The sequence below is a fragment of the Tachypleus tridentatus genome, chromosome 4 (genome assembly GCF_004210375.1).
Source record: "Tachypleus tridentatus isolate NWPU-2018 chromosome 4, ASM421037v1, whole genome shotgun sequence".
In the NCBI taxonomy this organism is placed as follows: Eukaryota; Metazoa; Arthropoda; class Merostomata; order Xiphosura; family Limulidae; genus Tachypleus; species Tachypleus tridentatus.
Genome location: NC_134828.1, coordinates 96,013,185 through 96,029,564, shown reverse-complemented (window position 1 = coordinate 96,029,564; position 16,380 = coordinate 96,013,185). Strand labels below are relative to the sequence as shown.

Here is a 16,380-nt window from a genome sequence, read left to right as displayed (position 1 = left end):
TGTCACTTACAAATTAGGAACAACTAGCGCAATTCAACAAAATTAAAATCCAAAGTTCATGGATTGGTCATGCTCCTGCGTTATCTGAGAGTGTATAAATTTTCAATTAATTTATTTATATTTTTCAAACCACTTTCGTCAGTATTATTTTTTTTTCAGCGTACATAAAACTGACAGTTGTGTTGCCATAATCTGTTCCTTCTACTACGATAAATCTAAAGTTTCTCTAATATGTTCATATATTTCTCTCATCCAGGTGTAATTATCTTTAACATTTGCGGCCATATATTATAAGTGTTATACTTGGTGATTTGTCACTCCTGTTTACCGTTGTTAATGTAAACGGCTATTTTGAGTTAAAAAAAACAACAACAAACAACAACAAAAAACAAACAAAACTTATTACCGTATTTTTCGGTGTATAAGACTCACTTTTTTCCCATACACCGATGGTAAATAATTTTATGCCTCTAATACTTTTGAAGAATTCTAAAGAATAATAAAAATTATACTGATGTTGAACAAATAAATAAGTGATAACTATGATAAATATTTTTTCCCCTGAAAGTAACCTTGAAAATAGGGGTGCGTCTTATACACTGAAAAATACGGCAATGCAAAGTGATGCAGACACCTTGTCTGCTATTTTAGGTTGAGTAAGCTTTGAGATTGATATCTTGTTCTTTCGAAATTCAAAAGAATGTATGAACACTGTGCAAGGCCGATTGTGTTTTTGTCTTTTATAAAAAATATATACTCTATTATTTCTCTATGCTCACTTTCATTAAAAGCATTGGGCAGAATATCTAATATGCCTAGTTTTATTACTTTGTTTTGTTTGTTTGTTTAGAATTAGCACAAAGTTACACACCACGGGTATCAAAACCCGGTTTCCAGCAATGTGAGTCCGCAGACATGCCTCTGTGCCACTGGGGGGCATTAGTACTTTGAGATTAAATTTTATACTTTAATTATTGAGTTTGTTTTTCATTGTTAGTTTAGTATATGCATTTAGAATTAACCGAAATATGTTAAACTGACTGAACCTCGTGAGATATCAGTGGGATTGTTGCCAATAATATAAGAACGAGGGTTTCCAGCTTATGAAACAAAGCAACCTAATGTTTATAAATAAGAGCGTATGAAAAATATACTTAACTGACTCAAGTTATTAGCGATACCATGTTGGTTTTAGTTTCACCTTCAGCACGTAACTTGCTCTGATTGGAAGTTAATATTACTGTATTGAGTATATCCGAGAACAAAAGAGTAGTTTTCAGTAAATATCTGAAAACAAAACTTACGTTTGAGCATTCCAGTACGTGAGATAAAGTTGTAGTTATCTGTTCAAGTATGGAGATTAACAGAAGTAACAGAAACATAGATTTGTATAAATGTCTTGAAACGAAACTTTTTGTTATTGTAACTGGAGGCGTTTCACTGACTTTGTTTTTGTTCACACTTGGCACCTGTTCAACTTAACGAGTGTTTAAAATTTGTTCCGTTTTCCAACTGGTTTTAAATTTATGAACTTTTCGGCTTTGTAGGTATTAAAATAAAAAGGTTTAAGCTCATGTTAGCATTTTTACAGGATTATAACTGCTCTTTCCTCCGTCCGAGGCCCAACATGGGCAGTTAGTTAAGACAATCGACTCGTGATATGAGGGTCGTGAGTTCGAATCCCCGTCACATCAAATATGCTCGCCCATTCAGCCGTGGGGGCCTTATAATGTAACGGTCAAACCCATAATTCGTTGGTAAAAAAGGAGCCCAAGAGTTGGCGGTGGGTGCTGATGACTAACTGTCTTCCTTCGAATCTTATCGTGCTAAATTAGAAACGGCTAGCACAGATAACCCTCGTGTAGCTTTGTGCAAAATTCAGAAACGAACAAACAAACAAATCCTCTGTCCGTCATCTTCGGAAACAACAAGCGAGAACTAATATTTAAGATTTTTTTCCCAAAATGACAAACTGAGCCCAAGCTGTTAAGTACTTAGCATCATAGAATTTGAAATTACTCTTGACTGAGTACCATTCGTTACTCCATATATTTTGTGATTCAACAGCAATGTATTTTTGTTATTTAAATACATATTCAAGATCTTAGAAGATTGTCTTTTACTACTTTTCTCTTGTCATAGAGAGTTGAATTAACATATTGTTAGTGTTCTTTGATTCCAGTTTTAACTGTCGGTTAGAACATGAAATAAGCTGTTTAAAACTTTTCTTGCAGATGATGTTACTGATAAACAGGCTTGAAAAGAGTGGTTTAGATATTTCTCAAATATTCAATAATAAATCAGTTTTTGTTTTTTGTTGCGTTGCTCATGAATTAAACTTGCTAATGCTAATGATTTAGTGTAAATCTTGTAAATAATTTAATTTCTTTTTGAGCATAATTATTTCCCACTGTGAACACACACAACCGATGGCGCAGTGGTATGTCTGCGGATTCACAACGCTAGAAACCAGGTTTCGATATCCGTGGTGGGCAGAGCACAGATAGCACATTGTATGGCTTTGTACTTAACTATAAACAAACTCAAACTGTTTGTACTCTTCTCACTTCAGCTATCGAAACACAATTTTGAGCCTCAGGATTATTGCTGAGCCAGCGGGAAAGACGTACATCATCGAATTATATGAACTGTTTGTGTTTAAAGTGAATACAGTTTTAAAAATAATGATCTTCTGGTTGTAAAACTAATAAATTAACCTACATAAACTCTGTTTATAGAAGTGGTTAATAAGTAAGATTTAAAAGCTAAGTTAATGCGTTTATTTTTTACTTATATTTAAATATCTATTAGAATATTTTTATAATAATTTTGCTTTAATATACTCAAATATTTGGACCATTAATCGTAAAATAATGATAAATAATATTTTGAAAATCTTCGTAGCCACTATAAACTTAAAGATATTCTTTAAGACTAAAAATGCTTGATATTTCTCGTTAATTCACCACTTCAGATAAGATTTGTAATGTAGCATTTAAGAGGTTTAAATGTCTTTTCAGCACTTTAAGCATTGTGTTTGAGTTGCGTATTCAGGTTGTCATTTACCCTAAAACAGTTTGTTTGTTGGGTTGTTCGACACACAATTTGTAGACTGTAAAATTAAAACCCATCACCGAACATGTTCTCCTCTCTAGCTTTACGTACCTTTTAATGTTACGGTAAATCCCGCCATTCGTTAGTTGTAAAGTAACCCTAAAAATGATGGTGCATGATTTTGACTAACTGCCTTCTTTCCAGTTCATAACTTGAAATTAGGGATAGCTGTAGCAGATTACCTTTAAATAGCTTTGCATAAAATTCAACAAACAAAAAACATACATTTTCTATCACACTTGATTTTGTAATTAACAATTCAATATTATTTCCTTATTAATATCAACAGATACGTTACTTATATCCAACTGATGAGGAGGCAGTACATAGGAGCCGGGGCTGAAAATCCGATTTGAATATCACAAGCGGGTGTTATAGTGATACAATACTCATGAACAGAATGCCACTTCACCACAGGTTAACTCCCGGCTACCTGCTATTACCTATAATATAGTTGAGTAAACAGGGACGATTGGAGTAAATTATCTTAACTGCGGACACAACATGTCTCGAGCACACGTCTAACTCCTACTCCAAAGCAAGAGCCACTAGAACACGCTGTCCTAATAACCTTTAAAGTTTACTCTAATCACGCGAAAAGATTCCAAAAGTAGACTCATTATTGACAAATGAACTTTATTCATACTTCGAATTGAATGAAAAATCCTATAAAGTTATATAATAATGTGATTTTTTTTAAATCAGTTTATTTGATTTATTTTTCAGTTTAAGTACGGCAGTATATAAACTTTCCGAATCTTCTTTAAAATTCAGATATGGGCCGAAAGGATACTAGTGATATATGGACTTGGATAATGAGAATCCATGGTTTGCGTCCCTTTACAGCAAAAACGAGCTTAGCTTTGCACTTTGGGGTGTGAGTGCATTATAAGAATGACGATAAAATCGTACTACTCAATTAGAGTACCAAGAGATGGCTCTATGTGCTGTTAAGTAGCTTCCTTCTCTTTAGTCTACTAGTTACAACTTAGTACCAAGAGATGGCTCTATGTGCTGTTAAGTAGCTTCCTTCTCTTTAGTCTACTAGTTACAACTTAGTACCAAGAGATGGCTCTATGTGCTGTTAAGTAGCTTCCTTCTCTTTAGTCTACTAGTTACAACTTAGTACCAAGAGATGGCTCTATGTGCTGTTAAGTAGCTTCCTTCTCTTTAGTCTACTAGTTACAACTTAGTACCAAGAGATGGCTCTATGTGCTGTTAAGTAGCTTCCTTCTCTTTAGTCTACTAGTTACAACTTAGTACCAAGAGATGACTCTGTGTGCTGTTAAGTAGCTTCCTTCTCTTTAGTCTACTAGTTACAACTTAGAAAACGATTAGTACACATAGTATTTGTACCAGTTTGGGCGAATTATAGAAAAAAGCTTCATAAGTGTATCACAGCCCTTAAACACTAAAAATTAACTTTCAGAGGAAAACTATATAAATATAACAATGGAAAAATAAATAGGATGGATTAGAAATATTTCTCCATAGATTCGAAATGGTTGCCAACGGGTGAAAGTTATTGTAATAGCATCTTAGCAAAAAAAAAAATCTTTCAAGTTAAAGTCACTGGCCTTGATCTATGATCTGCTAATGAACTACTTATGGGTACTTAATTACTTCTGAGTGCTGAGTTACATTATGTAGTCAATAATATTTTCAGTTTGTTGGTGACTAACATTTTTTCTGAGATTTACATTTTTCGTACGTCTTTAAAATAAAGTATTTTGTTTGTTTGTTTTGGAATTTCGCACAAAGCTACTCGAGGGCTATCTGTGCTAGCCGTCCCTAATTTAGCAGTGTAAGACTAGAGGGAAGGCAGCTAGTCATCACCACCCACCGCCAACTCTTGGGCTACTCTTTTACCAACGAATAGTGGGATTGACCGTCACATTATACACCCCCACGGCTGGGAGGGCGAGCATGTTTAGCGCGACGCGGGCGCGAACCCGCGACACTCAGATTACGAGTCGCACGCCTTACGCGCTTGGCCATGCCAGGCCGAAAATAAAGTATCACATGTGTATCAAACGTCTATGTGAAAGATGTACTCTTGAATTTCTTATTTTAATGTTGTGGTGTTACATATGATAGTTAATTTCTGGCACGTATTACTACCTGCTAATTATTGTTAAACAAAATCACAGAATAGTTATTATTACAGTAGGATTTGACATATATTTATTTATTAAATGAGAAATAAATAAAGCAACTCCAACATCTCAAGATGTATTCAACCTTTTGCAAAAGTAAAAACTTTAGCCTTGAAATAACAACTATCATTCCCTAATGTGATTTTTATCATACGGGAACCCAGATGGCTATAATCATATATTTTGTATGTAACAAGTTTTCCCTGAAATACCTAGAAAAATAAAATATGTATTTAGACTCAACTCAATTTATTTGGCACCAACAATGTGTGGATCACGAATGTGGTAGGTTTAAAATGGATATCGTTAGGATCTAACTGAATCAACTTTTCTGAAAGAATAGTAAAGATTTCACACAGAGATACCAAGTAGCAGATATGGGCAGCCTTTCGTCACCTTTAGGGCAAACTTTTGATTTATGACCCAAACCCTGTTCCGTTCCTCATTCAGGAAGTAGCGTATATTGCACCCAAAGAGGATCGAAAGGCAATATGTGAGTCTTAGATTAGGATATAACTCTTACTTGGCATCCTATAGACCTCCCTATATCCTATCAGTTTGACACCGAGCAATACTATCTGTCAGAGTAAAATTTGATTCTATACAGTACTTAGTGTATCATTCTTTTTAATGGTGTATTTAATTTATTTTTGATTGTGTAACTATACGGAAGTACGAACTATTATTTAAGTAGACGCTAAAACAACATCGTAAAATCTTGATAATTCTGAAAACGAAACGAAGATATTGTCTTTCTAGAGTGGGTAACGTGTAAAATGCACGAAAACAACTGTGCACTCTCACAACAGGACGAAAACCAAACACATATATATTAAGATGGAGTTCGACATCTCATCCGAGTGCAACTTCCATGTCATGTTAAAACGTTTCTATCTAAATTTGTTAGTGTAGCATACCTTGAAACAGCACATCCTAGCTATTTGCTTCGTGGTGATTGCTTAAACTTACAGATCATTCAGTATTAAAATGTTTTGGCTTCATTAGGTATTATCTAATTTAATTTACCAAAATACGTGCACTTCCCCAGGTCACAGGGTCAGTTTTTTTCCTAATCAAAATTGCCTTACGTTTACATTGTATAACGTTGCATTATTATTTCTTAGAACAGGTTATTTGTAACTAAAGTTACTATGTCATTTATTCGCATGCTTTCTTGTATCTCGAACTGCTGTTGCTCAATAATATATTATGTATATATTTTGTGATGTTGAGACCAAAGCATAATTTTATCCATCTTAACAGATTTCACTGCTTATAGAGATGTGCACACTGGAAAAAATGAAAGAAAATAACATTTTAAAGCGACTTACAAAAATCTTATATTAAACATGATCAGGATATTTTGTACAACTAACGCTTCAGATGATATTTAAATACAAAACTGTTTCTCGATACAAAATATTTAAAACGTAGTAAAGGTACTTACTGATCAAGTTCACAAAAACAAAACCATATAACATACTACTTTCCCTGGCATGTTGTCAACTTTCCCAAGCCCTTGCAAACAAGGGATCAGATATAGTCAAATTCTGATGTTTAAATGAGGTCATTTAGCCTCACAACCTCTTTTTCGCCGCTCACATGTCTACCTCTTCTGTCCATTGACATTATCAAAATTAATGGCTTTGCCTTTATTCTTAAGTCCTACCATACTGATATCGTGACATCGCTGTGTACTTTCATGAAAACTGAAGGACATGCCATGCCTTTGGCTAGCCGTACACAACAAAGATTTTACTAGATATTTCGGATTTAACTGTTAGGATTAGGACAATGTGTTTTTCAAATTATTATTTTTATTTTGCAATCTCAATCTGATATGTCTTTATATATTTACATATATTGTTTACTTTCATTTTTTTTAATAATCACATTCCACATAAAAGAGGTAAGAGTTCCATGCATCAGAATGGTTTTAACACACTTCATTCACCAATATTGAATTAAGCCTATGAGAGAACGATGATTCTATCTACTATTGAACACGTATTCCTCAGATCCGTAAAACAGATTTTATGAAGACATTCCCCCTTGTAGTCAAAACTCGGATCTTATCAATTTTGTTAAAAGGGAGAGAAGGCTTGTCACGAGTTTCGCGGAATGAATGATCAAACCTTCAACGAAAAAGGATAGTCAAATAACCGAAACGCTTTAGCGTATTTCGATAGCAGTGTAGCTGGTTGGTTCGAAATAACATAATTCATTACAGATACACTTCTACGGACTTAACTTCCATTAAGCTAGCTAACTTCAGCTCTAAGTTTGGATTAATTAACGCACGTTTAAACGAGTTATTTTAAACTTTCTTTCAGCGTTTCAAAGCGCTTCTTTAAATAATCATATGTATATATAAGTTAGGTTTGTATAATTTAAATAGGAGAGAATCCTCAGTAGCCGTGGCTGTTAGTATATCTTAAATCGATCAAGAGATCGAGCTATGAGCTAAAAGTTTATACTTTAAAAAAAAAAAATGGATCCACTCTATGAGTGCTATGCCGCGACTAAAAAGTGTTCTATACTAAATAGAAAAGTACATTTATCATATTCAAACGGATATTTCATGTTGTTTACAGAAAACTAGCTTAAGATATCCATCGATGAAACAAATATTGTATAAAACACAATTTTAAATAATGTCCCCTTTCGTCTTTTTATTACTATTATTATTACTAAATCCCTCTTTGCCTCGTTAGACGCTAATTGTATACTATGTTTTGTGAAGGTAGTAATTGCTTCAGCTAACTGATTAAGTAGTTTTGTCTTTAAATTAAAAACCAAAAGTGTATTTAAAACAAAAGTTGATTTTCTTCCAATTTCTCAGGCAAACAAACTAGCCCATGTACGTCGGAGTACAGTTTGTAGCTACCATACTGACATTTACGGTAATCGAGTCAGACAACTATAAGTGATAAATGCCAACACAAACACGTTGACATACACACATGGATCATCTTTTTAATTTTCTCTGTGTTTATGACACTAAAATCAAGTTTCGATAGCCTCTTGTGTAGCTTTGTACTAGCTACACATCTTCGTAATAGAATGAGCTTGTTTATATATGTATTAACGTATTTGAATTTAGTCTCTCCAGATACTGAGAAAAGCTGTGTTTGGAATTTTTAAATTTCCGTAGCAGTGCAAAGTGTTGAACTGAAAAACAAGCTTTTATTCACAAATTTGAAATAAAAAACGTGTCAATAAACCTTATAAAAAGACGGTCAAGTAGGAAAAAAAGTTTAACACTAGTTAAAAATATTCTTTATCATACTGTTTTGTCCTCCCAAGATATAGTCTTAACTACTATAAAATGCGACTGGAAATAGACGTAACAAAAGTTTGCCCAAAACAACTCGTTTTAGTTTTCATGTTCTCTCTCGTTAAAGCAAACATTTATACATCTTTTCTTTATAATTATTGCTGTAAATGATAAAACAAACACAGTAGATAAGCTATAAAGGTTTTTGTTTGTTTCTATTCATGCTAACATAAACATTCCAATCAGAACAGATGTAAAATAGTAAAACTTTAACGACTCCAACGCATTAAGGGAAACGTTGCAGTTTCCAGGTGGCTCAGGCATTTTTTTTTTAAATGCACTTTAATGCTAAATAACAGTTGTTGTTTTGTTGTTATTGAATCAATAACATTTATGGTTCATTGGAAACTGTTCAAGAAACCATTCGTTACTTAAATATCAGCTGTGCAATATCAAACCAACAACTGGTGAGTGTTATAGACAATCTATTGCAAAACATAATGGTTAATTACACAGATAAGGCTAACCAAGCTCTTGTAACTCGTTCAAATTGTGAAATGCAAAGCAATAAAACAACTAATTAACTGTGACAACCTCAACTCCAAACAAACTCTTTAATATTCAATATTACTCACCTTTCATTAACATCTTCATAAATCACCTAAGTTAAATGTATTTTCTCATAAACCTCATAGCCTCATATATAGCTCCCATCTTTCCCCATTGCTCAGCAATAAGTCTGACTTATTACGTTAAATAATGGATTTGATACACAATAATTGTGTATCAATAATTGTGTATCACACAGATAACGTTTTGTGTAGCTTTATGTTTACCTATATTGTAAAAGTTGTGTAATTGTTTCTATGGTGAATATGGATTGGTCCTATGGTAGAGCTCTCCATTTTGGAGTTACTGCTCTGACCTCGAATCTGTGCAGTGCTACAAAATGTCCCTCGCACTTTAATCTCTATGTAAGTTATCAAAATGACGGTGATGATTGTTACTAGTGTGCTATTTTCTCTACGGTTAGTGTTTCAAAACTGTGGACGACGGCAAGTAGTCTTAGCAGAGTTGCCATAAATACAAATACTGTCTTTCTGGTTTTTGTACTTGTTTGTACGTTTCTGCTTTTAATGTGTATATACACGCATTAGATATAAACTTATCTGCTACGTGCATCTATGAATTGGCAAAACATAATTATTCGTCACATCTAAATTTCAAAATGTCTTTTTATTAGTGATAATTTTAATATTTCTCTAGGAAGTGTTATTTGCATCACCTACGCCACAAGGTGGCCTAATAATTATTGGTTTGAGTTTCAGAATTCGAGAAGTAACTTTGGATAACACATTTCATTTGTGGGCGTGTAGTAATAGTGACACTGAATATTCTTATTTATTCAAAAAGCCGTATAAAACTCTATTAGCAGCGATTGCTGCTACCTGGATTGGCTGCCTTCTTTTTGTTCAGTAATTATTCAGTCCACGTACGCATAAAGTGAAAATATATGCTGTTTAGATTGGAAATTACAAATCCAAAGCGTTATTTATAACCATTATTGCAGTTGTTACTTCTTCTGGCAGACAACAGCTACCCCAGATTAAAATTTGGAATGCAAAAGGTAAACTATATTTGAAGAAAAACTTAAACAAATAGCCATTTTCTAAGTTTCTTTAGGCTTGTCGTCCCAGTTCTTATGATTCATGCTTTGCTGTATATGTTTTTATTTAATTTCCAACTAACTGAACTCTCTTCTTTAGAAAGTTCTAATAATATGAAATTGTAGTAATTCACACTTTTAATCAAATGAAGTGGTTTATTTGTCGCTTACTTCAATACGCTAATAATAGTGCGCCAAGAAAATGGAAGAACTTTGGTACAGTTTCCGAGTAAAAGTGACAACATAATAAGAAACGTTAGCATGAAAGACATTTTTTTTTTCTAATGAAGGATAAACACCGTTCTAGTGGCTTCTGTTGTTGAGCAGGTTCTTTTGAATTATTTGGTAGAAAAGAGAATACAAATATCAATCCATTTACTGGAAACGAACTTGTTTTAGTCCTTAGACTACAAGTAACTAGTGTTGTCTTAGTTCACAATAGATTCTAGTTCAATAAATTCACGTGCTTGCTAATTTATCTTGGGCTACACAACAAACAAAGTATCTTTCACTACAACGTTGGTAACACAAACTTAATATCATAAAACTCTAATTGGTAAACAAAATCAATTAAATAATAACCCATTATTTCAGACTTAGTGGGGCCCGGCATGGCCAGGTGGTTAATGCACTCGACTCGTAATCTGAGGGTCATAGGTTCGAATCCCCATCACACCAAACATGCCCGCCCTTTCAGCCGTAGGGGCGTTATAATGTGACAGTGAATCCCACTATTCGTTGGTAAAAGAGTAGCCCAAGAGTTGGCGGTGGGTGGTGATGACTAGTTGCCTTCCCTCTAGTCCTACACTGCTAAATTAAGAACGGCTAGCCCTCGAGTAGCTTTGCGCGAAATTCACAATAAACCAATCCGACTCAGTGTAACTTGCTAACAGATTAAAAAATTAGTACTTATTTACTTTAGTCTAATTAGCTTCTTACTGTTCAAACTGCTTCGAAATCTTTGGAGGAAATGTCAGACTTTAAACCACGCTGAAGATAAACCTACGTCTGAACAGATATATAAATGAAAAAACACATCCAACAACAATACAAAAGTAGATTTATATTGTACAGAGACACCTTTCATATTAATAATACTTAAAGTTGCACGACACGTGACATATATTTTCAGAGATCCGTCTCTTCGATGATTTGGAAGAATTAATTTGTATTGAAAATGTTTCTAACAAAAACAATACATTTGCAAAACTCTCAAACCAGTATAATGGTTTATATTATTAACTTGATCACTGAAATAAAGTCTTACCTGTAATCTTAACATAAAAGAGATCTCAGTCTATGTATTATAACTTTTTATACTAAAAATAACGTCATTAGATAAGGTAGTTTTTCGTTTACGAATATTTTCACACAGCTACTAAAGCTCTCACCTTACAGACTGGAAGGAAGGGCACTGAATGACTATTCTTTTCTGACCTAATAGTGAGAATTGACTTTTACTCTTGTAACGCACTTGTAGCTCCAAAATGCGTTTTGTTTTGTTTCTTGCGGTAACTGGACACGAAGTTTGAATCCATAGGTCCACAGTCTAGTGTTCTAATCACCAGACCACTCAAGGCCTTATTAGACAAAGAAATGTGTAACCAACCTGTTCTTCATTTTTCTTCTTTAATTTTAAATCGATTTCAGTTTCTTCTTATTTTTACGTATTTTATTATGACTAAGATTATCATATCTTATGAACATCCAATACTAACCGTCACACGCGTTTTGGTTATATTTGTATTATCTTAGTTAGTGTTTTTTTTAATATAGGTAATATTACTCTTGCAGCTGAATTAGGTGACTATGACTACAGAAGGCACCACTCAGGGTATATTTCAGAATTCAAGTTCCTCACTCATCAAACAGAAGAGTTGGAAGCTGAAGTTCTTGAACTGCACAAAGGGCTTGTGTGAGTAAGCTCTCTCGCACTTGTTGAAATACGCATATTTAAGGTTCAGTAAAAGCTGAACTATATATGTTTTGGTCTCGTAAGTTGTATTGAATATACAGCACTAGATATCGTTTTCTTATTTCTAACTTCGAGTTACCTTTACACACTTTATAAAATATACTTGTTATAATTTTGTGTGATGAAAGCCAAAGTAGCGAGAGAACACTTATAAACGTAAAACAAGTTTTGATTTATTCTATTTTGAGGGATTTTTTCATAACTAATATTAGCATATATTACTAACTATCAGTGATGGTTATCAATTTGTTACCTATTTTTATTTGTATTTTTTGATGTGATTGATATAATTTCTACAATTGTACAGTTGAATTACATGGCTATGATTATGGAGAGTGGGTATTAGAATAATACGATATTATATATATGAAGATAGGTCAACACATATTACATACGTAGATAGTAAGAAATGCTGTGTTAGCTAAATGTTTTAGGTTTGGTAAGCCACTGAAACATTCACGGGATGTAGTTAAATTGTATTTTTCACTTTAATCCTGAAAGAAAATTTGTCCTTGCCCTAGTATCAAAATGCACAAACGTATAATAAAACGAGAGAAATAGTGTAAAATGTTTACACAAACAAGTTAAACTTCATATTTTGAAGTCGTACCCTAGCCGCATGCAAAATGAAATATCTTCATCATAAGTGGAGGGATACTAGAATAATTCATGGGTTGGAAATTTGTGGAGGGATACTAGAATAATTTGTGGAGTAGAAAGGTTGTGGAGATATACTAGAATGATTTGTGGAGTGGAAAGGTTGTGGAAGGATACTAGAATGATTTGTGGGTTAGAAATGTTGTGGAGATATACTAGAATGATTTGTGGAGTGGAAAGGTTGTGGAAGGATACTAGGATGATTCGTGGATTGGAAAGGTTGTGGCTCTGGAGATACTAGGATGATTCGTAGTGTGCAAAGGTTGTCATACAAGAACAGCTTAAGATCTCTGCTAATGCTTTCTATTGAAAGTAGAGGAGCTAGAGAGGATCTGATTGAGGTGTTCAAAATTGTTAAGGAAATATATAATGTTCATTCATCATATTGTGTTTCATACTTATTGGCGAGAATGATAGGACTAGGAGACACAAACATTGATTTTGATAGGATAGGAGACATCTTTAGCTAAGAAATATTTATCTTTCTAACAAAATGGCTAGTTTTTAAAATGGATTACCTTTAGATATAGTTGATGCGGTTAGTTTAAGGAAGATCTAATAGACGCTTGAATGAAAAGGACTGGCTTTGGGTGTGTCATTTTTATTTAAAAGTTTACTCTAGTGGATGGAACAATAAAGATGGAATAAAAGGTTTTAAATTATATATATACACAGAGAGAGAGAGAAGACATGTTGTGTAGTTATGCTAACATATAGTATCTGAATTTCGTTCCAACATTTTCTTTGATAATATTTCTTATTTCCATAGAGGTCAAGAACCAGCAACAGCGGAACTGAACTTCTTGGAAAGGGTTAAGTGGCTAGATATGTACGGAGTTGATCTTCATCCTCTTACGGTAAATGCTGGGTTTTTTTATATTATAATAGTGTTCGAGGTCCGTTGTTACTAATATCCAAAGTTAAACAAAATCTATAAAAGTTACAATATATATTTTTTTAAGAAAACACAAACCACAACGATTGCAGTGGTAAAAAGCATGAAACAACTTTTCATGTTTAGTATTCGATAACATATCAGACTGGAAGATTAGATCAGTGATCATTAACAATTTGGATGCTAAAAGGCTGGATGAATACATGGAACATTACTGCAATGTATTTATAATGAGCGTTTGGGCCTTGTTCCGCACCACATTCGAACTGTAACACTTCCACAAAGGTCTCAGCACCTAATGACACATTCACATGGAATGTAACAGATTTCTTATTTCTGCACAAATTACAGCAGAAATGAAAGTGTTAATTACCCGTAAATTGAGCGCCGCATGTTACGTAAAATCTTGAAATTCGTAAAAATTCATATTGCTCAAAATTTATAAGTTGTTATATTACGTGGTTGGTGAAATTGGAAAGTATTTGAAATCAAATTCTCTATTGTAATAATAAAAATCTAGTCACTAATATATAAAACATCAAACATACGATATTAACCTTTCAGTGTACGTGTCTTTAGATTGAAATCTGTTGAAAACTCTTACAAATATGAAATCAGAGTGTCATATGTTAATCTGGGTAATTTACTCCTCATGTCTACATAAAGATCTTTGTCTATGTAATGCAGAGACATTCGTTTTAAACTCTGGTTCCGTAGATGTTATTAGTTACATGTTGTCTAGAAACTCAAACCTTTAAATTACAGTCAAATATGAATTAACATATCGATTCATGTATTGGTAAATACTAATAAATTAGAAGCATTTTACATTAAATAATATTGGAATCAATCACTCGCCTACACTAATATCATTAGGTAGTTTTTCAAATAACTTAAATAAATTAATTATTACATTATTATATAGGTTCACAATATCAAATATATCTAATCTATAACGATCTGTCTTGCTTAATAGAAGAACAATCAATCCTACCGCTTTACAAGTCTCGCCCAGCATGGTCAAGTGTTTAGGGTGTACAATTCGTACACTCGAATTCTCGCCCCATCAACCATAGTCGCCCTTTCAGCCATTGGGTATTATTATGTGACAGTCAATCCGACTCTTCGTTGGTAAAAGAGTAGTCTAAAAATTGGCGGTGGTTGATAATGACTAGTTGCTTTCCGTCTAGTCTTACACTGCTAGATTAAGGATGGCCAGCGCAGATAGCTCTCGTGTGGTTTAGTGCGAAATTAAAAAACAAACAAACAAATACAAGTCCATTCTACACAAAGATGATTTTCTCCTGCCTTAATTAGTTCTTTTCTCAATTAAGATAAACTGTTTTGTCATTTTCTTGTTGTAACGCTTGATGAAAATGGCGTTCACAGTGTCACTGTATTGCTGTGAAAATAGTAACAGAATAATTGTGAACCTACTTCAATGATAAAAATCTGTTTGTTAAAGTCAGGTATTCTAGAATCTCGACTATTCAGTTATCATACAAGCTACAAGACTTTGCTGCGGCTGAAGCGAGAAAAGCTACTTTCTGAGTTATGTTCTGTAATAACACTGTAATTATTTGTTGTAATTTATTATTATCTATACATAGACTGAATATGTTATACTGATACAAATTTGGAGACTCACCACGTCGTTACATTCCATGACAACACGTCTGGCCATGATATATTTGACGACCGAGATTCTTAACAATAGTCTTCTGTAATTGTGTAGTTTACATTGAAAGGCTGTTATGTTCAAGGCACAACACTCTTTACTACGTGGTTTCGAATCAATGTTTACGGGGCCAACGGTTTCCCAGTGTCTGTTTGAACAGTCCGATCGCAAAAAGATCTGTTGTCCTACTTCCAGTGAACGGATTGGTATGCAGGAATAGCCGTTTTATTCCCCCAGCTACTTGAAGCATACGACGGTTTTCGGTTTGAGGTATCTCTTATTTCTCTTCACCGTGCTGTGGTAAAGTTTATTATATGAAAGGTATTAACTCTTATTGAATAATAAATCGCGTACGTTATTGGTTGCGCCCGTACTTTCGAGCTGAAATAGCTCTCATCAGTTCATCTCGTAACTCGAAATGCTATCCAAATTGACTTCAGATATTTTATAGGTGTGCTAAATATAATAGAAGAATTAAATATCCTCAAAACTACCCGCCTTTAGTTCGTCAGCGGAATGTTAAATTTGGGTTTCGATTCTCCGTTGCGCAAAAAGCGAAAATAGCTTTGCGCTAAAACAAACAAACATACCTCAAAACAGAAAATAAAGACGCGAACAAGTAACTAATAGTTAAACCAAACTCTTTCTCACCTCTAAAAACATAAGTCTCATTTATTCAGTGTTCCTTAAAATGATTGCCCCCAGTGGCACAGGTTTCGATACTCGTGGTGGGCAGAGCACAAATAGTCCATTGTGTAGCTTTGTGCTTAATTACAAAAAAATCAAAACTTAAAACGACCGAACTAAGTGGTTTATAATAGGTATTGTATGTGATTTGTTTTAAGAAAATACGTTGAATATCGTATTGAATCCATGAATATGTCTTGAAAAGTACTTGCATTACGTCAAATATTATTTCACCAGAGAGATACAGAAAAAAATCAAGTTTTGTTCAAGAAAGT

General features: G+C 33.6%; 1 protein-coding gene across 3 annotated transcripts in view; it reads left to right on the top strand.

Annotated features, from left to right (window-relative positions):
* Positions 1-16,380, top strand: part of LOC143249724 (band 4.1-like protein 4) — a 158,657-nt gene that overhangs the window by 86,698 nt on the left and 55,579 nt on the right. For all 3 annotated transcript variants that reach the window (XM_076500040.1, XM_076500039.1, XM_076500038.1), the window contains 2 exons: positions 12,008-12,128; positions 13,615-13,702. In XM_076500040.1, the coding sequence (XP_076356155.1) occupies positions 12,008-12,128; positions 13,615-13,702 (209 nt within the window). The remainder of the gene's footprint in view (positions 1-12,007; positions 12,129-13,614; positions 13,703-16,380) is intronic.